Source organism: Acipenser ruthenus, chromosome 20 (assembly GCF_902713425.1).
Source record: "Acipenser ruthenus chromosome 20, fAciRut3.2 maternal haplotype, whole genome shotgun sequence".
NCBI classification, from domain to species: domain Eukaryota; kingdom Metazoa; phylum Chordata; class Actinopteri; order Acipenseriformes; family Acipenseridae; genus Acipenser; species Acipenser ruthenus.
Genome location: NC_081208.1, coordinates 27,179,616 through 27,207,548, shown reverse-complemented (window position 1 = coordinate 27,207,548; position 27,933 = coordinate 27,179,616). Strand labels below are relative to the sequence as shown.

At 34.4% G+C, this 27,933-nt stretch overlaps 1 protein-coding gene and 1 pseudogene across 5 annotated transcripts in view; one reads left to right on the top strand and one right to left on the bottom strand.

The window, feature by feature from the left end:
* LOC117425865 (T-cell immunomodulatory protein-like) overlaps window positions 1-8,134 on the bottom strand; it is a 78,922-nt pseudogene extending 70,788 nt beyond the window's left edge.
* A 7-nt stretch (window positions 8,135-8,141) lies between these two features.
* LOC117425602 (phosphorylase b kinase regulatory subunit beta-like) overlaps window positions 8,142-27,933 on the top strand; it is a 55,069-nt gene continuing 35,277 nt past the window's right edge. For 2 of the 5 annotated variants that reach the window (XM_034042664.3, XM_034042665.3), the window contains exons 1-9: window positions 8,142-8,248; window positions 12,721-12,810; window positions 16,448-16,586; window positions 17,856-17,955; window positions 21,171-21,278; window positions 21,649-21,729; window positions 23,789-23,904; window positions 25,007-25,070; window positions 27,580-27,675. In XM_034042664.3, the coding sequence (XP_033898555.2) occupies window positions 8,185-8,248; window positions 12,721-12,810; window positions 16,448-16,586; window positions 17,856-17,955; window positions 21,171-21,278; window positions 21,649-21,729; window positions 23,789-23,904; window positions 25,007-25,070; window positions 27,580-27,675 (858 nt within the window). In that variant the 5' untranslated portion in view covers window positions 8,142-8,184. Of the gene's footprint in view, window positions 9,536-12,720; window positions 12,811-16,447; window positions 16,587-17,855; window positions 17,956-21,170; window positions 21,279-21,648; window positions 21,730-23,788; window positions 23,905-25,006; window positions 25,071-27,579; window positions 27,676-27,933 lie in introns of all 5 variants that reach the window. The other 3 variants (XM_034042667.3, XM_058993769.1, XM_034042666.3) reach the window with 3 other exon arrangements.

Genomic DNA, 27,933 nt, shown 5'->3' with positions numbered 1-27,933 from the left:
TACAATAAAATTATTTTGCAAGAACCATTGCAGTTTCTTGAGCGTTTTATAGTTTGACATTTAAGGATTTTCAGGAGGAGCTCCAGTCAACCAATAATAGAAGAAAGAAAGTCACAGAGCCACCTACTGATTTCTACTGGGGGAAAAAAACACCTTTTACTCTAAAAATTAAACTAAAAATGTCCAATTAGAGCAACTACATACTTTATATTCCAGTATATAAAATACATGTCAGTCTGGTTGGTCTGACTAAAAAACAATTTCCTTGGCTGGAACATCTGCCACTATTTTAAAAAGGTGGTTAGGAATGCTGAAGCACGTGGGGGTGAAAAAAAACCAAACTGAAATTCATCTAATAACCTAGTAAATGTAATGTTTTGTTAAAAAAATAAATAAATCACTACGGTTCAACACATAATTGCAGAGCCATATTCTGTTTTGTATTTGTACAGGCATTTCTCTCCAGCTGGAAGCACTTTCCTTTATTGCTGCCAATCACTGGACAACAGACTAAATTCATCTGCCTCAGGAACTGTTCCATCTTTGGTGGGGTGGGGGGGTAATTTAGGACTCAGAATAGAAGGTGGATTGACATCACCGGTGACCAAGGCTCTCTGTTTATCCAGAGATAAAGGTACTGTATATTGTAGTGAAGATTTTCAAAGCTCAGAAATTTTGCAGAAAGTTAACCCTGTCTTGCATGGATCATCCTCTCTTAAGGCAAGATAGGGACCCAGTATAAGAACATTAGCTTTGGAGTGAAAAATCTAGTCATGATCACATACAGTGTAACCCTTTATAGCACAGAATAGCAAGTCTCTCCACGACAGCTGACTACAGAGTTACAGGGATGGAAATAAGACTCCCACTGCATAGCAGTTTGGTCCATTCCTGGTTTTACTTCGAGTTTGGCTAATCAAGCTTGTTGTAAAACCTGGAGTGGGTGAAACTGCTATGCAAGGGGAGTCTTATTTATATTAGAAATGATTTTATAAGAAAGGAATACTGTAAAGCAGTATTTCATAGAAACTGTGATTTCATTTGATTCTATTATTACACTTCACCTTCGAAATTGCTAAAGTCCTTTTACACTGATGTTTAATATACTAGTAAACAAAACATTAGAATTATGTATTTTCTCTCCCTACCATCTATAAATCAATAACATTTTAGCCAAGCGCAACCCTGTTAGCAAATACTGCACAACAAAGCAAATCTGTGTTTGCAATGTGGTTAAAAATAGAAACCTTTAAGCTGTGTTGTGAAAACTTACATAGAGAATCTTCTGTTATCTGCTTTTCTGTCCAGCAAATATGTGCATGTGCTAGCTAATTCCTATCCTATATAATTTGACTGTAACCCACTCCTTATTGGAGTTCTGCAAATATTGTATAAATGGAACAAAATTAACAAAATGGTGCCTTTATCTTAAATTCATTGAAGGATGTCCTAAAATGGTAGACCAAGCGTTGCTATTTGCACTGTTTTGTGTGTTTTGTGTTGGCCCTACAAAGCAAAATTGGAAGGGAGGTTAATCTGGCTCAGTAAGAATAGCCTGAGTTTGTCACTCAATCCCATAAACCCTGTTGAAGAGCAGCAATATAAACTCTGCAGACTCCAGCATACCAAACACTGCTAATCCTGCCCCCTACCCTGTGTGTTAACATATCGATAGAACCAGCAGATCACTTGACATCTTCCATCAGCACGACACTGACACAGCAAACCTGGATTAGGGGAAATAATCCATAGAATGAAAGCACTAATGCAGTTCGACACCTGCCAGAGTCTCACCACACTTCACATACCCACTAAACTGTAGAATAACATTATACAGATTTTTTTTTTTTTCTTAATTAAAACAAGTCAAACACCTGAAAAGTGTCCATAGCAGATTAGTATAGCAATCAGTATTAAACCTGAACTGATCAGAGGTATGTATTAGATAAACTGCAGAAGCCTCTTGACATGTTAATTTATCTGAATCTTCAATTCCAATAGAATAGACCAATTCTTTCTTTTTAATATTCTTCATTAAATGCTAAAGAGACCTATACCCCAAAGTTTGGCATTTGAAAATATTGCTTCCAGTGTTAAGTGAAGGAGCTGCATTCTGGACTGCATCTCAGAAGGTTGTGGGTTTAGTTTGTGTCCGTCATTGCCTAATCTACTGTGAAAGTCTACACCTGGGGAATGTCAGACAGTTCTCTCATTTAAAAATGGCTGCATAAACAAACATCATTTACAAAGTTTTACAAGGACTCCACTTTTAAATCAATGTTAGAACTACTATTGACCATTTTGAGTTTTATGAAGTAATATGTTATACAAACCTGCAGTGAAATCTTTATTCACATCAATAAATGCATGGGAATGGGGTATATGTATTTTTGCATCAGTGTCCAGTGCTTTCTGCCATGACAGGTTCCTGAAGAAAACAAACAAAAAAATGTTCAGTTGAGTAAGCAAAAACACCAACATCGCTGTAAGATGTTTAACCTGGATCTTTTTTATGTTTACCCTGGATCTTTTCTATGAATTAAAACACTGGATACAAACTTTATATAAACCTTGCTGGTGGTTTCACCCTGGTGATTTACTGGCCTCCTTATTAACTGAAGGTTTATGGTGCCGTTATTAAGGTCTGTTGACATGTTTAAAATAGACCCGATTTGGGTGAAGCAATATTTTCCCTGGCTCAAGGAAGCAAGCCACTGCAACAAGGAGTGTATGAGCGTGTTCTGTGCTGGTGCAGCAGAGGGGTCTCTTATACTCACGTAACAACATGTTTCTGTTCCTCTTGTTTAAAACAGAGATAGTTAAATAAGCCTAATACACAGAGGACAAACACATTATAAAACTAAACTGTAAAGGGAGATGGAAGCCAATGAAAACTAGGACTTGTTTAAAGATCAGTTCAGCAGGAATAGTTTACACCAGCACAGAGAATCATGGACAACTTATTATAAAACATCTTATTGAAGAATTGCATCTGATCCTTGCTATAATATGCCATTGTTGCTAATTCCCTTGAGTTGAAAGCACTCAGTATTCAGCTTGCTAGGCAGATTGCTATCTTGGCAGGAGAAAGATGTCAAATACGTCCTAAATGGACAGTGTTTAGAATAATAATACGCTGATCATCATTTTACATTATAATCTACAGCGGGAAGATATGTTCCAATTAGTGTCCTGAGCTCAGCAAACTGCTTTTACAGAATACATAAAAATGTAACCAATAGGTATTATTAATAACAAAGTTATATTTTATACTAGATATATACTAAAAGCTTAAACATAGTCCGATAGTAGGGCTCCAGTAACTAAATTATGTTAAACCAGTCAAAGGAATGCATTCATAATAACAAAAAAAAAAAAAACAACATTTAACATTTAAAGCATCCCATGCTCCTGAAAACAGGAAGGTAATTTGGTATGTAGAAGCACCTATTAAAATGTCAAAATGTCCAACCAAGATATTAACATTGGAACTTTACTTTACTGTCCATCCTATAAAATCACTTTAAGGTAAAGAAAAAATGGAAAGCCAATCCTTCTACCCATGCATTGCCATCAATATTGTTGATTTTAAAAAATAAAATAAAATTAAGTGCACCATATCTAGACTCCAATCTGGAAGATGAACCCTGTTTCAATTTTAGCAAGATACTACATGGACTATTGGAAAGTGGAGTAAGAGTTTAATTACATTTGATCGAAAAGCTCTAGTAAGCCATAGATTTAAGGTAGGGAAATCAAATTAATTAAATTGTACGGTTGTATGTCTGGACAACAAACACAAAAAATGATGAGATGTCTTTAGATTTACTAATAGAATACTACATTGTTTTAAACAAAAATAATAATAAAAAATAAATAACAAAATGAAACTCCTCTCTAACAGCAGTACCACCAATAACACCATTCAATACAGCAGACCAGCAATAGTATACACTGATACAGTAGGTATATCTATGCCAATTTTTATTACAGTATAATTACCGTAAAAAACAGTGTATAAGTCGCCCCCTCCCCCCCCCCCCCCCCCCCCCTTTTTGATACAACAATTTCAGGAAAAAGCCTATAGGTCACACCGGTGTATAAGTCACTCCTCCCTTTTTAGGACCCCCTAAAATACATAGAAAATAGACTTATACAAAGGTTTTTACAGTAGTTGTTCTTGAGCAGTATTTTCTGTAAAGGTACTTGGTGCTGCAAGAGTAAAGCAAATAAATTCAACTGCTCCTCTTTACTTTTGTAAACTTACTTTACCACCGCCATGCACTCCTTTAACGTAAAGTTGTACAAATCTTTTAGGGACGAAGTAGTCTTAAAACCCAGAGGACATTGCCAGAGTAGGCCTAAATATTCTATTTCACTGAATATTCAGCTATAAAACTCAAGTTTCTTCATGATAGTTTGTTTTCTTCACCGTCACACACCTGTAGAGGGTTCAGTTGAGAGCAATCAGGCTTATTGTTTGGATACCACAGTGGTGTCAGTTCTGATAAACACCCTTCTGTATCACAGCATTAATATACTTTTAGATTAGCATCATTTGTTAATAAGCCTGCAGTTAAACTCCAGCTCCCTAAGGGGATGGATCTGCTTAAATGGAAGCTTGTAAATCATTTGGTTCTGGTTTCACATATTAAGCTGAAATAACTGACACATTGCTTGAAATGCTGCAGATTGAAATTTTGAAACTTTCTTTTTCATTAGCAGGATTTTTTCAATTTCCCTAAAAACTTGATTTACAGTGGTCTGGATTTCCCATAAATCCTTTTAAAATGATATTAAGAATGCCTCTCCATTTAAGTAAAAGGGAAATATGAAACAAGGGCAATTACAGAAAGTTTGAATATAGCACAATTGTTTGACGTTACTCAATTAAATAAGTCACGTCTTGTCATTACAGCACATTGGAGAATTTGGCAGACAATATCAAAAAGAGCAGTGGAGAATTGAATGGCTTGCAGGCTCAGCATTCATAATGTATAATAATGTATCATTAACTGACACAGTCAGATAGGATATGTGACTATGCTAGCACAAAACGTTAGGTCAGACAAGGCCATTTTTAGTTATACTAGCATAAAGCCATGTCAGACAACTGAAAGAATTAATTAGACAAGGACACAATCTTTATTGCACGAACAAAACTACAGCTTTACATAGGCATAATTTGTCTTGAGGAAGGAGAATGCAGTAAATAGGTTTTTTCCATATCAGTGATCAACTGACTTGATTATCACCCTGTAAATTGTATATGTAAATTACAGTGTCCTATAGAAAAGCTACATCTTCATAGAGATGAGACTGGATATTAAACCTATGTCAGTGTCTTACCTTCCATTCAGATAGCAGATGTGCGGCTGGGGACTGTCTTAAATGGCACCAAAGACATCAGATATCATATCACCATTAAAACTGAAAAATAAATATATTCATTATGTAATACTTTGGTTCATTTTAAACACACACACTATTTTATATATATATATATATATATATATATATATATATATATATATATATATATATATATATATATATATATATATATATAATCATTAATAGAAAATACACACAATTAAAATACACACCATTTTTTTTTTATGCACAAATGATAGTAGCCAAAGAATTGGCTGTTCTGCTCCCCAAGAATTAATACTCTCAAAGTAATGTGGCGATGTTTGGGCAATAATAACTTGTAAATGTGAAAATGAAACAAAATGATTACAATTTGAACCCGTTCTCAATTACAAGTTCTCAAGTACAGCACAGAACACATATGGTACCAATTTGTGATGCTAGTTTACAACAAACACATGTTTAGGATGCATTGATTTCTCATAATGCACTGTATGGTGATACTTACTCCATTATTTAGGGTTCGTCCTGAAATGTCTTGTTTAATTTGGTCCTATGATTCTCATCTGCCCAAAAACAAAAGAAAGTTACAAAGAAAACTGTAGAAACCTGTGCAAATGCATGATGTACTGTAAGGTTGTTTTTTTCTTCAGTTTTATACTTTAAAGTCACATGCAAATTGAAGTACATTAAATGGAGTAGCCCACAAAAACCTGATGTAACTAAGAACTAAGACTACCTGAACTGAACCAGGTCCCAGGGTTAAACAATCTATTTTCCACTGTGATGTAATAAGGAATTACTTAAGCTACATCTTAACAAGTAAAACACAATGCAAGAGCTATTATCACCATTCATGTTTTCAACGTTTGAAAGCATTCACACTTCAAGAAAGTAATGTATGTTCCTTGCTTGTTGTTGAAAAAGTCTGTTAGGAGATAGATGGCATCTCCCTAAGAATGTCATCTCCCACAAGCTTTAGGTGAGTCTCTTAGGAGTCAAGCGATGATAATTCTGAACAACATAAAGATGTAAGCCTAAAACATTTCATCATTAAAAAAAAAATCAAAATACACATTTTACATGATTTGTGTTAACTAAAGAACCAAGACAAGAATACAGACTTGCATTTAATATTTGTAAAGTTTTTTTAACTTTGAGAATAGCCGATTACATCTGAGCAATATAGAAGGAAAAGGTTACCTAGAGTTTGATTATTTCCCCAGAAAATTACAACTGATGTTTCTTGGTTGACACTATTTTTCTTAGTGGTGAGAAGAACGTCCATCTGTGAATCTCCATCGTAGTCTCCTGGAACCACACTGCTGATAATTACATCCCTGAAACAGTAATTTGAACAAGTCAGCATGCCAGACGCATCCCATGTGAGCAGAGTGATAACATCAGCTAAACAAATAAGCAATACTCACTTCAATGAAAGCTTCACCTTAGGCTTGAAGTAAGGGGCCTTTAAATCTGCCAGGAATATAACTATTTCTGTCTCTGGGAAAAAAAAAAAAAAAATATGTGGACTTTTAACGCTGGCTACAGCTGTCAAGAGTAGAAGGCAACATACTGAAATGCCTCCTCATATTTGGCCACAAAACCCAATTTGGTTTGCTTGGTAAAACAAGACAATTATTTTGTCACTGCTCATCCATTTTTTGAATACAATTTTTCAGTTGGTATTTAATAACCTATTTTGAGCTCCTTCTCAGTGAACATATTGCCTAACCCTTGAGTTGCTTGTAAGACATGACAAGAATTGTGCATAGGTCACACATGTTACAAATAAATAGTGCAAGACACTTTAGACAAGTGTTCACTGGGCCACTTCACCGAATAAGCCTTGACAGGAAAGTTCTTCTGCCCGATAATGTGTATGATATTGAACGCTGTTCTCTTGGTTATATCGCAAAATACATACGTGATACAGAATCCTCTCATTGACTGACTGCATTCTTTAACTTGTACTTATTAATTGAAAATATTCTAAAATAAGATAATTATTTATGGCTGTGTACTGTACGGGTGGGGATCCTGATCCAGAGCCATCTTACTAATACTAGGCTAAAATGCACCTGCTGCTAATGGCCTGCATTGTGTTTCAGAGGGTTAAATTAGAGGAAATCGGTATTATGCATTACTACAGTTTACAGATCAAACACTTTCTGAAACTGGTGACCACTTAATTGCACTCCTTCAAAGTCTGTGCACCGCCAAGTTAGCCTAAACATATACACAGTAATAGTACAAACCAACTTTGTTGTCACTTTAAACCAAAGACAAAGTACACAAGAATAGGAAATGATACACCAAGCATAAGGTCCGAGTAATATAGACTGGTACTGACTAGCTCTGATGATAAACAGGTCGGTTTGCTTGTCTGAATTAAAATCCCCAAAAGCAGCGATGGTTCCGTATGATTCAGATCCAAACAAGTCCCCCGTTACATTCTGAAGAGCTAGGACTAGACAATGACTGGAAAAATAACGAAAACCGACAAAATTAAAAGAGAACGATAACATCCACATCCTAATCGCGTACCAATTTCAACAACAAAACACGGAATACTGTAGCACGCTTTACGGCAGTGTGTCAGTCTGTCAAAAAAGAAAAACCGAACAAATTACACTTTATTTAAATGCTGCGTTTTTGTTTCGGTTAATGGATAATTTAGCGATACAATAGTAAAAAATCGTTTCATGTCATTAAACCAATGGCCGTAAATATTTAACGATTGTTTGACAAGACACTTCCTGGTTTGCGCAGTTTACGACCGTGCCGCACATTGTTGATTCATTTGTAAATATGGCTCGTTTGGCAGATGTCAGCTGGAAGTTTTTGGAATTCAAATCCAGAGCAAAACGTTCAGGTTTGACTTATTCACGTGCATGGCCGTTTGCCACTGGTTAATATATATACTGCTTGTGTGCTGTGGACCATGTAGGTTAATATTTGGTTAGTTCCTTTTTCAACATGTTGTTATTAGCTAAACGGAGTAAGAAGACAACCCTTCCCCCCGCTGGACTTCTCCGAGTTAAGGGTGGAGGTCATCGTAAATGCTACGCTAGTGTATTAAACTGTTTTAAGCACAGCACTGGTTGGCTTCATTCAATCCTTCGTGATATTAAAGTGCAGCTTGCAATGGTCATCATTAACCTTTGCTATAAGTACATGTATTTTATTTTTTTAAAGCAGTTAATATAGGCTACATTCTAATTTCTACAGGTACTAATACACCTTTATTTGAAGATTCCTTTCTCTTATTATTTGCTGGTTCCGTGGATCTGACAACTGATGCACATTATATTGCAATCAATGTCATTGCAGCATAACGCCTTTTTTTGCGGGGTGGAAGGTGGAATAAGCTTCGCTATCGTTTCGACGTATTAAAGTAGTTAAGCAGTGCATACCTCTCTGATGAATATTATCTTCAATTATCATATTGTTTCCGGATATTATTTCCAATATTTCAGTAAGAGCCCTGTAACGTTTTATTTAACGTTTATTTATTTATTTATGCATGTATTTATTTATTGGATATTAAATCTAAAAACTATAAACGCACTTAAATGAAATGGCTTTACACAACAATAAGGAGAACATTGACTACATTTCACACAGGCTCGTTAAACTTAAAGTCCTACCACCGATTACAGGGCAGGTTTTGAGATACTGTGGAATTCAGCACTTAAGAGATTCAGTTTTAATCTTACAATATACTGTAGATCAGCTTAAAAGACAAAACAAATTATATCAAACATTTTCCAACTATATATTCTAAAACTTTGTAAAACAAATACCTCTAGTTTTTTGTTACTATTCTTTTTGATGGTAGTGTCACCATAATGAAAATAAACTGGGAACCGTGCAGTGAATGAAAAATAAACAAGTAGGAAAGATCAGGGGGAAAAAACGAAAATCACAGAACGTGTTAAAGTTTTTCCCTGTTGCTTGTGTGTTTATTTTTGCTTTTGCAATAACCTTGCTAACTGTACGTGCTGTGTTATTTGATGTTAATTGTCCTTAACCATTACTAACCGTTTTTGCAAATTGCTATAGTTTAGCTGAAAGACGATCAATCATAAACTATACCAATTGAAAATGTCACGCTTCGGAGATGACAGCCCGAGTTCTGGTACTAACCAGGCGAGATATGGTAAGTTCAACAGCAGAGTCTTTTTTTGTCGTTAATTTACATGTCTGTAGTATTTAATTTCTTCCCTGAATTTGCATTATTGTTTTTTTTTTAAAAGCACAATGCCACTGTCTCTCCAATTGTAACAGAGTTTGAAACAAATATACACTGTATGGCCACTTAATTGAGTTAATTTGAAGCATTAAAAGCCTCTGCAATGTCCCACAATCATGTTAAGCTAAATCAGTGCTTCTGTGTGTGTTTAGTATGTGTGTTCCTATAGTGTAGCATTCTGTGTTTATCCACATGTAGTTTTAATTTAGAAATGCTCACCTTTAGAAACCTACTAGCCTGTTACCAGTTAACAGTAAGGAAGGGAATGTCACTTTTTTTTCTCCAAATGGGGGTTTTGTTACTGTACATTGACACAAAAATATTTTTAAAAAATTGTTGTATAAACTGTATCATAAATTTTACAGTCCAGTTTAAAGTCAGGTGACTTAACAGTACATTTTGCAGTATATTAAATATACAGTCTTTATTTTTAAACATAATGCAGCACCCTAAATTATTAAATAAATATAAACAGTTGGAAGTGTTTAAGTAGTTATTATAGATGTAAATATGTAAGAAATATTATAATATTATAATATTAAAATAAGTACAGTACTTTTAAAAATACCTGACTGTCCAAATTACATTTTTTGCTGTGTTTTTTTTTTTTTTTTAAATAAATGTACTTTATAGTGTGGTCCAAAGGGCAGAATCTATCAATGTTCTTTAAGATTTTAATATGTAACTGTAATCAAGGATTGGAATAAAAGTAGATCTTTGATGTTCCGAAATACAGACAGGTTAAGTCTCACTCATTTTAGGAACTTTTTTGGCATCAACTTAAGCAATCTCACAACTAAAAGAAAGGACGTCACAATGCATTGTAAGGGAGTATTTACAAATCTCACTTTTTTCAAAATTCACTCATTTAGATGTTCTGACCTGGGCATCTCTACCAATGTGACATTTTGTTCCTCTTTCTATCACCGGAATAAGGAATTGCAAATAAACATTTGAAAAATATTGACAGGCTGACATCAACATAATAAGTGTTACATTTGAAATACAGTAATACAGACCCTAACATCAGCGTTCCTGTAAGTGAATTGATCCCTGGCCTGAATAGCATTGTGTTGTTGGGAAGAGGATATTAGTGGATGAGCTACAGCCCCCCCCCCCCCTTTTTCTTTTGACTTACCAAATAGTACTTGCTAAATCAAAGTGGATTACATATTAATTACTACAATTTGTAAAAACAATAATTATAGTGCTTTACTAAATAATATGCTGTGCACTAGAACCATATTTCATTTACATGGGCTAGCCTGTTTTGAAATGCAATTGTTGCTTTTAGTTTTGTCATTTTGTCCTCTGAACAATTTGAAGTATATTAGAGTCTTCAATTGGTATTCAGTTGATTTGCAGCGGCAGATCTAAATACAGCTGCCGTTGAAATCAATAAAAGAAGGGGACTATCCAATGTATTTGTGTCTCTTTAGGGCGTTTTGTTGTTTATAGTAAATGAAATGCTAGAAATGAAACATATTCATATTCAAATGATCAGCTCTTAGAATAATGCTATTCATCCAGTTTAAAATAGGCAGGATGGTACAACATAGAATGTGACTGTGAGCAAATAATCTGTGGATCAGCATAAAAGAGAGGGCTGGTCAATTGTGTTGTACTTTTAACGACTGAACATAGATACGTGTATTAGAAATGCACAACATTGAGGACAGCGGGATAAATGAAAATAAAGCGAATTAATAAAGGTTTGGGAAATATATGTTCAGCATAAGCCAGTAGAAACGCTGCCTGCTTTGCTGAGTTAATCATCAGCTATGCTGCCTAATAAAGGGAAAATGGGGAGGACAGAATTTAATTTATTGAGGCAATGCCATACATCTGTTTTCTATATTGGAAATTAAGCCGTAGACATGTTTTTTCATTTTTTAAATTGATGACATCTCATTTTTAATTGCAGGGCATGGTAATGTATGCATAAGCCTTGTAATCTATAGGTACATACCACTAGTTCTACCACTGGGTAAGCCTTTGGTTATTAAACTTGTAAGCCAATATGATATTTTTTAAATCCAGTAATAGTTTACTAAAATAATGAAATAATTATTTAGGACCATCTGCTCATAGATTTTACTCCAAATATTTTGTAAATGCCTTTTTGAGGCACACAGAGATATTTTGTAATGTATCCGTAATGACAATTTAATGCTTTGATTTTGGTTTGAAGAAAGTGTTTCGGAAAAGAAAGTGACAGCATTGAAGCATTATGTGGCCACAAAGGATTTCTATAAATGTATCTCCAGTCATTGCAAGGCTGCATGATCTACATATAATCAATAGGTTGCTCCCTAGCAACCAGCAGCTCGGGTCACTCAGCTTACAGAGCAGCATTGAAAAATGAATGTTTAGTTCGCTTGCACGACTTCCATTTTTCCACATATGGACAGTTAAAAGAATTGGTTAGGTCCATGTTACTTAAAAGCAGATACAAAAAAATGTACATTTCCTGTCCCTTGCCTGAATTTTCAGTACCTGAAGTATTGACCCTGGTCTTGTTCCATTAAAATTCAAATCACCTTGAACGTGTTATAAATGTGGTCTAACAAATGGGATGTGCTCTAAAATGAGCTTCTTAAAATATGCCAAATTCACTGGTGACGAGATAGATTATATTGTGAATTTCTGCTGCCATCCTTTATTTGTACTAATGCTCTAGACCAGGAGGTCTTTTTAAATTCTGTTTGACGTCCATATTTAAATTCGGCTCACTGTCAATGTGGATTTGGGCCGTGCTGTGCTGTTTAAAACATAGCCCCATTTAGACTCATTTTGGTTTACTAAAATATGCTGCATAAGTGAAAATCATTCATTATTTCCATGACTACAGCATACTCTATGGGTTTGGAACTCAAAATGAGTCAGCTTTTTTAAATTATACACTAAATAATGATTAAGATACTTTTTGAAGTCCTCCTGAGTTTGCTTCCTGTTCACTGTGGCTGATAAGGCATTTAGTAAAATCTGGAATAGATATGCAATGCAGGTCTTTTTGTTCATCCTGGTACTGTGTATGCCTACTTTAAATATGAGGGGAGATTAATACAGATTTTCTTTTTTTTCTTTTTCAGGCTCTGTATATGAACCATTGAAGAGCATTAACCTTCTAAAAGAAGATGGCGAGACTCTGTGGGATAAACTGGACAAGTACTATAGTGCCAGTAAGTAAACAGATATCAAACAACAGTACTTGGCTTTGTTACAACTATACTTGGTTTTAAATGTATGGACTTCTATTCCTGTTGATCTGTGTGTAAAAAGGTCACATTTCATTGAATGTGAACCGTTTGTTTGAGCTGTATCCTTCGAGGTCAAAGCTGTATCATCATGACAAAAAACTGAAACTATTTAGATGTTCTGCTGCATTTATTTTAGTTCTGTAAATACGTATTTTAATGATATAAATGGCAGCTACATTTAGGTATTTGCTGTTTAAACATGTTGAATAGTCCCCATTATTTAAGTGCAGTTGGCTTGAGTTACTAATCAGTGCACATTTTCTTCATAGCTGAGGATGATAGAAATATATTTGCAATTATTGAAAGCCTTCCAGCTGTCCTGTGCTGTGTTAAACTTACTTCCACACTCAAATAATGTTATAAAAGCAGTTCCTTGAGCTTGTTTCCAGAGGGCAATCAACATTCAAAGGAATACGTTAACCAAGATACTTTAGTGTCTGTGCTTCATCATAAATTGCCAGCTTTGCAGTGTCAGCTTGAGCAGTTCTTCAATTACATCCACTTGTTGTATGCTTCAATTACATCCACTTTGTATGCTGTTGAGTAAATGCCAAAACATTTTAGACTTGTTGGGTTTCATCTAAACAAGGCCCAACAACAGTAAATATCTCTTAAACTTTATAATCAATAGATTGGATGTTTAGTTCCAAGGTGTAAACAATGGACAGGAGTCCTCCTTATGAAAACATATTGTGAGCAAAGACAAAAGGCACACACGTATAAAATGAATGGAATAGAACTAGTTGTAGGATAATGAAAGGGATGTTATTTGCGATCAAGATAGCTGAAAAATTGTGTGTGAATACAAGTTATGACCAATGTGATCCTACAATATATATTTAAATACAGTACAGAGAAGGCCAGAGAGGATGACCCCAGGTATGGTATTGGTGTTGAATGACCTTTTCATGTTCCCAACATTTGGTCTCACCTCCTAATCCAGGAAAGACTGCTTACCTTAATATAACAGCAACCCATTCATTAAAATGAAAGCCAAGATCACCCCTTAGGTATAACAGACATTTATAGCTGTGAAAACAGAAGTCATGTCTGCAGGTTTATATGTGATCTCTTTATGTTTCTGGATTGTCTGTGTTAAATACTAGATATGGTAGCTAAACATATATTTTTAAACTTAATAGTGTAACATGAAAAAGCACAACTGTATTACAGATACACCTTTAAGTCTACCTGCCCATTCAGAACGAATAATTAATAACAAACTGGAGTTCCAAGGCTACAGTTAACTAGACTGGAAAGTCTTAGCTAGGTGCGAGATGAATTTCCTTCTACCTGCTTGGACTAATTTATTGAAATTACTGACATGTCAGACTGATTCACTGCTGAAATTATTTATTGTTGTAGCATCACACCAGTCCTTGTTTTATAACTGGTAATATATGGTATCTTTAAATAATTGTATAGAGTAACTGGTCAGTCTACATACTGTATTTTCATAGTTTGATGATATTGAATGGATTTAATTTTATTTAATTAGCAAAATCAACACAGATACATTGATATTTGCGTAGAAACCATTACTGTAACTTTCTGTTTACACAGGAATAATGTAGCGTTTCTCCCAAACCTACTAATGCATTTTCCATTTTACTGCCCTGTTCTGATTCTCGCATCACTAAAGCTGTAATTGCCCAGGAAGCGTTCAGGTCTTCTCATCTGCATTTTAAAAATATGTACAGTATGATATCTATCTATCTATCTATCTATCTATTCTCTTCAACTGCTACGACAGCAAACTGAAAATGAAAATTACCTTGAAAGAAAATCTCATTTTAAAGCTATGTTTTGGAGATGAAACTCTTCAAAAACAGATTAATTACATTTCTAATGATACAGACATGCTCTATAAAGGAATAGATTTCCGAGGTTATTTTGTTCCTAACTAGAAAAAAAAAAAAAAAAAAAAAAAGAGTTCCTGATGATTTCTTGTGTTATCAGTACTGAACCATGAAAATAAATTGGGGGGGGGGGGGTCTACAATAATGATCCTGTAAAAAAAAAAAACAAGTGACATTATATTCTAAACACGTTGATCACACAATCCAATGTTGTTGTTTTTTGTGACAAGATAGAATAGTCTGTTTTCATTGTAAATTTGCATACCAATGAATGTATTGCAGTCCAATACATGAAATTATAGTATTAACTAGATATCTTTAGCATCATAAGAACATCATTATATGTAACAGATCAGCACACGTTGTATTGCAAAGGCACTTAGGCAGTGGTTCTTTTCTTAGCTTCACAGTGCTGATATATCTTAAATCTAGCATAATGTAAATTACATGGGAAGCTGCTATAAAAACATATTACAGGACACAATGCAGCTTGGGAAGTTTTGTGAACAGCATGGATGACCTTCAGAGATGTCAAACGTATTCACTGTCATTAGTGTGGACAAGCTAAAACACATTCAGAATACCCAGGAGACAAGACAGACATTGTGCAACCTCTCAATCTACATGATCACTGATTAATACTGTCCCATAAGTTGAGACTGAAAAAGCTTTCCAGTCAGTGATGGAAGTTCATTGAAACATGTCTGTCACAGAAGGCAGTTTCATGACAGGTTGCTATACATCAAGTAACACAGTTTAAAGATCTGCTGTGCAGCTGGACACAGTATAAAAGCTATGAGTCATTCCTGTTGTGTGTGTGTGTGTGTTTATATATATATATACATTATATTTATACATATATTAAAACGTCGCAAATCCGAACACATCTGGACACATACTTTCAGTTCGGGATTGTGGTCGTTCGGATTTGTTATGTTTTTTTATCATTCCCCCCCCCATTAAGCGCTGTATTGGTAATTTCTATACAACACACGACTTTTTTAACCACTTTTTTAAATGTCAGAAACTGCACTTTTACCAATTCCAAAATCGTCCGCAGTCTTGCTTTGACTGTCACCATGGTCAATTCTTTCAAGAAGCGTCAGTTTTTCTTTTAGTGTTAGCTGAATTCTCTTTTGTTTCGATGCAGCCATTGTAATTTAAACCTCGTTTTTATGAGAATACTGTATATTAAAATACTTTGTTTACTGCCACCGAACTAAAGCGCATGTACACGATGTTTCCTGGGTAATCTCTGCAGTAACTAATCTCTGATTCGTTGAAGCTGCATATAGGGCCAACATTCGTACAAAATCTTGGGCAACATCAACGTTGTTCGGATTTTTGATCAGTCCGGATTATTGACGTTCGGATTTGCAACGTTTTACTGTGTATATATTACTGTGTATAATATGTTCCTATGAAGAGCAAGTTGGCATTTATTGTTTGACATAAAATGAATTTACCAGAGATTTCACTCTTCCCAGGCAGCTGTGAGCCAAAAAGAGACCCATTTATAGTATATTCACAAGCACATAAAAAAATGATGGACCTGAGCAGCTGTTCTTTGTGATCTCCAAGTTTATTGCTATAAAATTGAATTTTATAGATGGGAACTTGTGCCATAATTAGGACAAGTTTACTGTATAAAAACAAAAAAAATGATTTTTCTTTTTCCCCACAATTGTGCTTTTTTTTAGTTAAATCAACTGTACTGAACTACCAAAGCCCTACGACTGGCCTGTTCCCCATCAAGACCTTTGCTGAGTGCAATGAAGCTAAAGTCCGGGATAACTTGTACTGCGCTGCAAGCTCTTGGGCCCTGGCCCTGGCATACAGGTAACATACATTACAGGAAAATGCTGCTATTCTCTGATTTCTTCTTCTTCTTCTTCTTCTTCTTCTTCTTCTTCTTCTTCTTCTTCTTCTTCTTCTTCGACGTTAAAGATCCAGATTAACAGTAATCTTGAACTACCGTAAAGTAAAGTAGTCTGAGATTAGATTAGATTGGGTCTATGAAACCAGCAGTAAATTCCTTCTATGCACTGCATTGTTCATGCAAAACAAAACATTAATTGCAAGAAGAACCTTGTCATTTTTACATTTCCCTTGTTGCAGTAATTGCCATTATGGGTTCATTTTATTTCTATTTATTATTAGAGTTTATCAAATTACCTCTATTGCACAACAGCCACCTTATTAACCACAAACACATAAAGAAAATGCTGTTACAGCATGTTATGTGGAAACAACCTCAATAATCTGTCAATATTCATTTTGTCTTTTGTCATTTTTAACAGTATTTAGAGATTGTTTTATACTTCACAGAATTGTAGCAAATATGTAATCTTCTATAGGGTTAGATTATGCCAGTCTTGCACTATATTATATAAATCATTGTGAATATGATGTGCAATTCTGTGTCCCTTTTATATCTACCGGTATATAGTTTTGACTTTTTAGGGGCACAATTACATGAACAATTACATCCTCCCTTCTCTTTGCTCCATGGTTAATATCTTTACTGATGGTTGTTTTTAAGGAAGCCTTGTTTGATTAATGTTTAAGGAAGCTTTGGAGACAACACAATCGCTCAAACATTAATCAAAATTACAACAGCATGAACACTTAAGATGTGGAAATAAAATTTCAAATGTGTGGGCAACTGGAAAACTATTCACAGAAGTCACGAAAAACAAAAGCCTGGGGAAAAATGTGTAATAAAAATGAACATGGTTATATATATCCACACATGTAGCTACAGTATATCAAGTGAAGCCTTATGCAAAAGTAAGGAACTAACAAAAACTGCAGCTCCCGGTGTAAAGTGAGATTACTGTGATATTTAAATATGTTATCTGCATCTATTTAGAAATGGTTCTAGACACAAACTTCTGTGTAGTAGTTAAAAGTATGCTGCTTGTATCTTTTTTCAATATACTTTACAGTAGATATTTACAGAACAAGTCTAATTATTCACAAATTAAAGTTATATTTGTCTGAAGCTGTAAGTTGGAAGATTTCACAAACCTGCTAGGATGCCTCTCTGAATTCGCTGTTAAATTTCTACATTTCCAATTTGTTTTGCATGTTATCTTCCTGGTCCAGGCGCATTGATGATGACAAGGGAAGGACTCATGAGCTGGAGCATTGCGCTATAAAATGTATGAGAGGGATCCTGTACTGCTACATGCGCCAGGCTGATAAGGTAAAGCACTGTTGCATGGATTTAAGCTCTGACCTGGCTGAAAAGGATTCATTTTATATCCAACAATATCTTCTATTAGGATTTCCAGCAACTTTTAAAATGATACAAAACAGTTTGGAAGTAAAAGTTAATTAACAATTTAACAGGTTATCAGTGGTTATATATTTTGAATGAAATCTACTCAATAATTATGTTAACATATTGAATTACATACCGCTTTGTATATTTCCATATACTTAACGAAAAACTGAAACAAATAAAAAAATTTGACATCTTGAAATCTGACATGAAATACTGTTCTACTATTAAGACCGCCAGTAGACTTTTGCAATATCATTATGTAGTTTATTTGACTACATAATGTTAAATAAAATATAAAAATTATGTTCATATAGTTTTTAAAATTTGTATTATGTCTTAATCCTAAAATTTGTAGGTGATGCAAAACTTTTGGCCATAGCTGTATATATTGTATACATATATACTTCTCAAAAGCTAATTTTATAGTGGGTTTTATATTGTATTTAGTATTTTAAAGACTAGGTCTTTTTATAGTTTGACACATGCAAACTGATCCTGTATCAAGGCTGGTTGTCACTGTACTTCTGATTACCACAAACAAGTATTCATTTTGTGCTCCTGTCAGGAAGCTGGAAGGATATATATTTTTCTTTCTTACAGGAGGTCAGAACTGTGCTTGTTTTCAATTGAACCAATTGAAGACAGCATTCAAAACCATTACTCGGTATCACGTCCAGGCAAAAGGGATGGGTACTGGTGTCCAAATTTTGTGTGATAAAACCATTCAAACTAGCTTCTCAAAAAAAAGACTTCTAAATCTTGTATTAAAAACCCAGTTTAGAAAAAAAGCAAACAAAAATACATTTATCATTTTTGATAATACTTCATGATCTGCGATATGGAGTTGCACACCTACACACATCATAGCAGGTTATCATTCTAGTGTCAATGGTAATGCTGTTTAACATGGTACTATTAAGTTAATAGTGTATAATACATCACAGTTACTATGATTAAAAAAAAAAAAAAAAAAAAAAAAAAAAAAAATGCAACAGCTTTAACACCACATGTCGTAGGAACAGTACATAGAAAGCAAATGCTTTTCCTGACAGTTCTGAAGGTGTCACAATGCAGTGTGAGACTGATGCTTGTATGTCAGTCTGTATCCCACAAATTTGTCTGCCATAGTTCTGGAGTGTGAAAAAGTAATGGGACATTTTGCAGTCACATGTTTGTGTTGCAATTGCTTTGCAGTGAGAACCGATACTTGATGGAAATGTATCTAGAAACCTATATGTTGATAAGAATATACTATATTTTTTCATGATGCTAATACTGTACTATAACTGCTTTTTAAATAATATTACGTTTTATTAGGTATAACATACTGACCTAATGTCAATAAAGCATGTCTGTCTCTTAATTATAATTTAACAGTTAATTAGGCTGTACAGTAATTACGTTTTCCCCCACAGTTAGTGAAAGACATTTTTGTATGCATTCACAAAGCCTGGGAATTACCATGTACCTAGTGAATAATGGAACTAGAATAGAGGGTATTGCGTAATACGATTTTTGTGTGTCTTAAATCTTGGAATCGAAAACTAATTTAAAGTCTCAACAAGAATGCCAGCACATTACAAGTTTGGTGATTAATGGGATTCACTGTCTCGAATGCTTCAGTGAGAATAAAGAATGCCGTCAAGGGAATTGTATTGCAAATGGAAGGAAATCCGTTTACGTTTGTCTCGGCTCTTCCATCTCGGTGACGACTGGAAAAATCTGACAAATTAAACATACCTATTAGAGTGGAAAACTATTTTTTTTTTTAATTACAATCAAAAAGTCAAATATAATAGTTTAGATCTTTGAAAATATCACTGTCCTTAATCTGTCCTAAACCCTTTTTTATTTTGTCAATTAAATCTTGATCCTGTAAACTGATTTTTATCTGTAAATTCTAACAGTTACAGTGACCGTGAAAGGATGACTGAAACAGAAAATGGTAGAAAGTGAATGCAAACAGCAAGGCGAATACATTTGTTAATATAACTCTGATATTTCACACCCATACCAAGTTACACTTTATTCTTGCTGTTTTTGAAGTGTTTTCTTAGCTTTTGCAGACTGTTTAGCTTGAAGGGCATCTAATAAAAAAAAATAAGCATGGTAAGCATTTTGAAATTACTTTCAAGGACTAATGATTGGTATATGTGTCAGTCATTCCTAATACATTATTATTATTATTATTGCTTGTATGACATTATCTATAGACATGTTTGTTAAATTTGCAAACAAGTCACTATCCTGGTATATTATGACTCGCTGTGTTTCCTCTGTTATTTCGAGGTTGCTGCAGGAGAGAATGTGTTGTATAAAAATGAATATCTGGGACACCAGGATTATTTGTGGTGACCTTGCAAGTAACCAGTGAGTGGGGAAACTAAAAATAGAGAACTTATGTGTAACACATATACCTTAGGGACCTTCTTACATACTATGCAGTAGGTCCTACAGTAAATATATTATTTTAACTTATAGTGAACTGTACTAAAGTTTGCTCAACGTTGTATGTTTGGCTGGTCTCTTTAGAAAGAACCTGTGGAAACCCAATCAGTACCTCATAATCAGAAGTTTCTGTTGCAAAAAGCTCAGTGGTTCAACCTCGTCCTCAAGTACCCCAAATGATCCAAGTTTTTGTTTCGACCAGTTATTTTAACAATCACTGTATATCAAACTGTAAGTGTTGTCTTCTGTGCAATGGAAAATAATGCATGTTTAAAACAAATATTTATTTCTTGTTTGAAACAAAAAAACTGGACCATTCAGGGTACATGAGGAACAGAGCTGAAACTTCTGGTCTAGCTAATCATGTTCCTTAGATTAGGTTGCTCTTGCTCTCCATCTGTGGTGCATGTATTGAATTCCAGCCTCATAACAGGTGTATTGAGATTGCTGTTCTTTTGTGTATGTTTCTGTAAAAAGCTGCCCACATCACAAGTTGGTCCTTTTAGATCTTTGAGGTGAATTTGTGGAACACTCGCAATGTATTGTGCCTGCCCTACACCATATCTGAATGAAGCCAGGCTGAGGGCAAAAATAAAAGGCGAGATGTCATTTACTGTAAGCTGTGCAGATATTTTACGTTGTCTTGTGCTGTATTTAATTTTGCTGTTTTTCTTCTTATCTTTCAGGTAGAGCAGTTTAAGAAAGATCCTAGTCCTTCGAAATGCCTTCATTCAGTATTCAACATACACACGGGAGATGAAGTTTTGACCTATGACACATACTGTCATCTTCAGGTACTTCCAGTCATATTGTTTACATTGCTTTCTAGATATCGAAATACATACTTTTAGGCTGTTGTTTATTTTCCAGGACCATGAACAACGGCACAAACATGGTTAAGGAAGCAAGTTCCTTCAGTGAAAGTCACCAGCCAAAACATCTGTATGCTTGTTTTAAAAGTTATGGGTGATGGGGCACAGTTAACCGGACAACATGTATTCTACTTGTAGTCATTTTGATTTGCTCTTCAAAGCTGTCAGCACATCGTCTTACATTCTTCATTTCTCCCCTACACCTGTATAATGGGTTTAATAGATTCATTTAAAACATTTATTGTATTAATTTGAATTCACTTTCCCATGCCTTTTGCCTTTTTTCATTTAGATTGATTCATTGTCTCTCTTCCTGCTGTATCTTGTGGAGATGATCTCTTCTGGATTACAGATTATCTACAATACAGATGAGGTAGTATTCTTTGTTGTATATGGAGGCCTCTGTAATTAATACATAATCATTTTTTATTGATGCTTCTGTGTGAGCTTTGAAAGTTAGATAATTACACTTCTCTAGTCAGACAGCATGCAGTTATTGTAACTAACCCAGCCTTTTTATTTATTTATTTATTTATTTATTTATTTATTTATTTATTTTTCCTAATGGAAAGTATGAGAGAGAGAAAGAGAGTTAGATTTACAGTATTCTCAAATTATATTTTCCTAGTTTTCTATTACTGTCTTAATGCTGTATTGTTTTTTTTTTTGTTTTTTTTTTTTGATGTTTTTTACTTTTTGATATAGTCTGTGTTAATGTGCCTTGACCCAAGTTCAGGAGCTGCTCTACAGTTATAGTCTCCAGCAATAGACGTATGTTACAAAGGCTTGATCAGCTGAAGTGTGTTTATAGTAGTAAAAGAGAGCCCCATCTAGTGCACAGCTAGTGTGTAGCAGTCATACTACCATCCCAGCTGATGAATTATTAGACTGGATAGAAACATAACAACAGAACCCTTTTTTATACATGCATTGACACAGTAATCAGTACAATCTCCTCACAAATAATGTAAGATTTATGCCATTCACATTGATCACGCTCATCAAAAAACATCTTAACACAACTTCAGCAAATCAAATCTAGCATCTAAAACAAGAGTTTTATTGCTGTGAACAATTTCCTACTGGGTTACAAAATTCATTTTGGTTAATGCAGTAATGGCCAATACTATCACAATCGCAGTAACTTTCTGTCACCCTCTGGCAATTGGTTACTGATGAAATTTTTTTTTTTTTGGTTTTATTATTATTGTTGTCATTATTTTTTTTTGGGGGGTGGGGGTTGTGCTTCATTATGTATTCTTCATTATGTATATTTCACAAAGAATAGCCCTTTGATCTGAAGTATTATTCATTTTATTGTGTGGGTGCATGTATGTATGTATGTGTGAGTGGGTGTTGTTATACTGTAGCACTGGTTAATGGTGGTAGTGTTTAAAGATAAGAATTTGTAGAGAAGGAATGATTTCAGAATCTCTCCAAAGCAAAGGTTGCAAAGTTGCTACTCGATTTATTAATCTGTTACTATTAAGATTAATTAAAGCATGATAAGACTCCAAACATTAATCATGTTTCTCCAAAAACTTGGCACCTTCCAGAACTGAACTTTATTTACAGTATGTGACATGAATTGATTGTTTTTGTGTGCTTAAGGGGGTTCTGTTGCTTCATGTTGTGAAGCTGCTGTCAGTTATATTTCCCCATTGCATTAGCATTTCTTCATTTACAGAACATGCGATAATTCATTACACCCTTCACTTCTCTTGGCCTGGTTGTATTTTATAAAGATAGGTTTTCAAATTAAAATTAGAAATTAAAAAAAAAAATTAAAGTTGCATGGTAAAGTTAAAGTGAACTAGCATACATAAAGTATGCAAATAAGGGCAATATGCACCCAGCACTGTATGTGAATGCTTGGCGAATATGTCTTTGTTATATATGGTACAAATCAATCAATATACACAAATAAATCATGATGAAATAAAAAAAATAAATAAATAAACATTTCAAGAGCTTGTCAAGACAAGATAAATAATAAAATGCAATGAAAAGCTGACAGACAAATTAACTATGGAGTATCAATAATTGTTTCATTGTTTATTTACAGCGATAACAATATTGACAAGGGACCTTATAAAAAGTTGTCAGTAATACTGTTTCCAAAATACTGGGGCAAATACAACATTTATATTAATCTAAAGCAATCTTTGTTTTTATTTATCAGACAAACATACACCTTGCTTTTATGTATATTCTGATTAAAACATATAAACTAATACTATACCAAATGCTAGCGAACCACAGCCTGGAGATTTTGCAGAAACTTGCCAACTCCCTTGATTCCTGCAACATATTACATTTATATTAAAAACAAAAAACTACATTTATGTAACTTTATTATTGTTCTTTGAGTTGGAGATGCTGTTCTTAGGATGAAATATAAGTCAGATAAATCAGTACATTGTTTTGTTAAGGTTGCGTTCATTCAGAATCTTGTGTTCTGTGTGGAAAGAGCTTACCGGGTACCTGACTTTGGGATGTGGGAGAGAGGCAGTAAATACAACAACGGAAGCACTGAACTTCATTCAAGGTGAGTTTCATTAATGCTGTTCAAATCCTTATGTGAAGCATGTATTGAAGAAAGTATCCGATTTGCACTTAAGGAAGATCAAGTGAAATGCCTGCGATTTGTGCAACATTATATTTTGCTGCAAAACCTGCATTTTTGACTGTCCCATTCTTAGATAAAAAAAAATATATATTTTTAAAGATTCATCCATGTTCAGCTTGAAACAAATACTAATATGGTATATTTTATATTGGTATGTGGCATTAGATGTGCTCGTCAGCTATTTGTATTGCTAGATCTACCATGCTGTGTTTCAGTTTTAGGTTGCAGTTCAACATATTAAAATCAATATCTGGAAATTTGTGTGAGGCTCTGCACAAACTAAAAGGGAGCAGATAAAACAATAACAGAATCATAAATCTATAATGACATTTTAAAGTGCACCAAAAACAAGATCAAAATTGAATTGAAATTAACTCCTATAAAGGAAAATGTTGCTTGAAGTGCTTTTGAAGTACCGAAAATTATACAAATCATCCTAAAAATAGGTATCATGCAATCGTGGTTAAAATGACATTCCATGTTCCTGTCTGTCATAGATACTTTGTATGAAAGCCAAATATCCTGTGACAGAGTAGGAACCATTCAGTTTCATTCCACTGTACACTCAGAATAATTGTATAATACTCCATTAAAAATCCCTTAAACACTATAATAGCCATGTGTTTTCAAGATCAATAGTCATTGTCTATTACATACTACTTTATTTGTGTTTTGATGTTCCAACAATTAATATTGTTCATGATTGCCAATATGACTGCCGACATGAGTCACAGTCAGCTTACATGTACACAGTTTTAAATAAAGAGCACGTTCATATTGTTCTCATGGGATCTTACTTCCTATAGCAGTTTCAAGAATGCCATCCTTTCGCCTGCCATTAGACTGGGGTTTAGACAAATACATTACTGTCTCATTTTAAAGTGATTTGTGTTCTGGGGAGGATAACATTGCAACCTCAGTTAATTGTTGAGGCCTAATTATACTGTTCAGTTTTACACTGAGAATATAAATGTGTTTTCAACAGTTTTTCTAGTAACTATTTTTTTCTTTCTTCTATTAGCTCTGTTGGCCTTGCAAAAGCAGCTCTAGAAGCAATCAATGGATTCAACTTGTTTGGAAATCAGGTGCTCTTTATACATACATACATACACACACACACACACACACATACATTCATCAAAATAAAATGTGCTGTTTATAAAATGATCCCCAGTAATACTGAAATGGCTGACAGCAGACATTAGAGCAAACTGTCATTTTTCCCTAAGTTTATTCCATGACTGAAACAGCTCATTATTACACATAATGGGACATAATTCAAGATAAGTTTGCTAAAGTGTATATATGAATAATGTATTTGGTGGTGAGGCACTAGGAAAAAGACATTGGCAGAGTGGTTGAATCCCAGCTCGTGTGTTAAAACTGAATTTATATGAAGATGAGATTCCAGTTTGTGGGATGAAATGCAATAACAAAGGGGACCAACATATTGCTCTCAAGTGCAAGTGATAAAAGAGCCCAGCCTAGTAATTGTAATAGAGGTTAATTAGATTTTGTAATAAATGTCTTGGCCATTTTTGTGTGTGATTAATTAACAATAGCACTTTGGCTCCCCTTGGGTTCTAAACAGCACAGTTCATGAATACAGCAAGGGTTTGGTGCAGAAAGAACAGGCAGTATCTCGATAGCTACAGTAACTAAGAATGAAATAGAAGTTTGAGTCATTCCAGGGTTCACATTGGCTTGTCTAATTTGGCTCAGTTATGACCTATTATGATTACAGTACTACTTTTAACGACTCAAAATGCAATGCAATTCAAGACTTTTTTCCATGGCATTTAAAAAATAAAGGACAAGGGTCTGTACGATGGGAATTTTGCCTACAAATGACAAAAATGAACTATTTTCTTTCTAAGTTACTTCTCCTTTAATAGAACCGTCAAAGGGTATAATTGCAGAAATGTCTTTTGCCACATCCATATTTTTTCGTATGCATCCTATGTAAGACCAGTGGTGAAATCTTGAAAATGTTATGGTATCTTTGTTTTTATTGTGAGTGCCATCTTTTAACAATAGCTTTTAAAACATTTAACTCATCTCTTATTGCTGAACAACATAGTGAAGACTGGAGTTTTTTAAAGGTGAATTCACATTATAAAATGTAGGCAAAGTGGGATTAAAAAACTTAAATTGCAAAATTCTAAACACATGACAAAATATATATATATATATATATATATATATATATATATATAATCACAATAGACAAGTTAATTTCTGAAAATATACCCAATGGTAATTCCATTAAAAATGATACAACTTCCTTAGTAAATATTTCATTTTTGGCCGACTTGTTGGCAACATTTCCATCCTTAAGACCTTGTCCCTTTAAAAATATCAATGATCTTAAGAGTCAATCATTTATGACTATGGGAATCTCCAATTTGTTGTTTCATAATCTGTCAACCTGATTAGACTGCTTTTTTTATAGTGAGTTTCTGCATCATAATTCTGTATTGCTTACAGCAACTTCAGATGCTCCTGGGATCCCAAGAAGATTCCCTAAGTAAAAATAATTTAGTCAGATTTACTTTGGGCTATTTTATATGCCTCCATGTGCACCTTTTGCATAGACACAGACTAATTTTATTAAATGCACGGTGGTTTTACTTGAGAGCAGTAGAAGTTAGGAAGATACAGAAAATAAGAATGCTGTGCAGAGTTCAAGCAAATTTGTTTCAACAGATCTACCCCAGGGTGTTTTCTGGCTAACTACAGTATAATGAGACAAACACTAGCTTTGTCTCTCTCTAGAGTGTCTTTCCAAAAGCAAATGATAAAACTGGAAAGGGATTTATCTACCGGCCCGAGTTAGTTTGTTTTGACAATTTCACTTTTGATATGAAAGCACAGAAACTGTCATCAAACATGTTTATCTGTGACGGGGCCTGTACACGCTGATAGCTGAAAAAACAAATAGATACTTAAGTGTTACAAATCTGCTTTTGCCAACCCATGGAAGAAAGATAAAAAAAACCTGCTGAAGCTTGGAACAAAGCAATCTGCTGTTCATTAGTAGACAGCACTGGGGACAGCTCGGTTGTACTGCTTTTAAGCATTTAGCGTTTAAAAGTATTCTTGGAATCTTTGAAACATCTGCTGTTATAAGATAGTACTCCTAGGTGCTGCAGATGTAACATGTAGGTTGTGGTCCATTGATGTCAAAATGATTAACATTGCAAATATACTGTACTGTATATTCTGGGATGCTTCATACTCTTCAGCTGTGGTCTTGCAAGCTGGGGATACCTATATCGGATTGCTATCCAACTGTGATGAAACATGGACATTATATATCACAAGTTACAGGTTTTAGTCTGTCAGAATCTGAGGATATAAGGATATGCCTGTCCATATATCTTTAAATATGCATACTTTTTGCTTATATCTAAAGAACTGTTTTCCAGTGTTGTTACAAAATGTTTAAAAACATATTGAGAACTTCAGAATCGTGCAATATATCGTGGTGATTTAGTGAATTACTTTATTATAACATTGATGGCTCTATTTCTATATTTAATATTATCGCGGGGATGTTTGTTACCAGTACTAACCTAATTGTTTTGTTTGCAGGGCTGCTCGTGGTCTGTCATTTTTGTTGATCTCGATGCTCATAACAGAAACAGACAGACTCTGTGTTCACTTCTCCCAAGAGAGTCAAGATCCCATGTAAGTAAGTCAAGTGCAGCCTGAACCGCAGGCCTCAGTTTAATTATACAAGATTCGTTATTGCTGTATTTTCAATCTAGCTTTCATTCTTAGAAGCAAATGTTCCATTTTATTGCACCACAGCAAAGCTCTCTATAATTTGAAGATGCTTACTCTTACGGCTTCTATTTGACTCCAGTCATTTAAAAGGGGAAGTCAGTGTAGCAAAAAAGCAACAGCTTCGCAGTCCATCGTTTGTTTGAAGTCCTGTGAGATAGC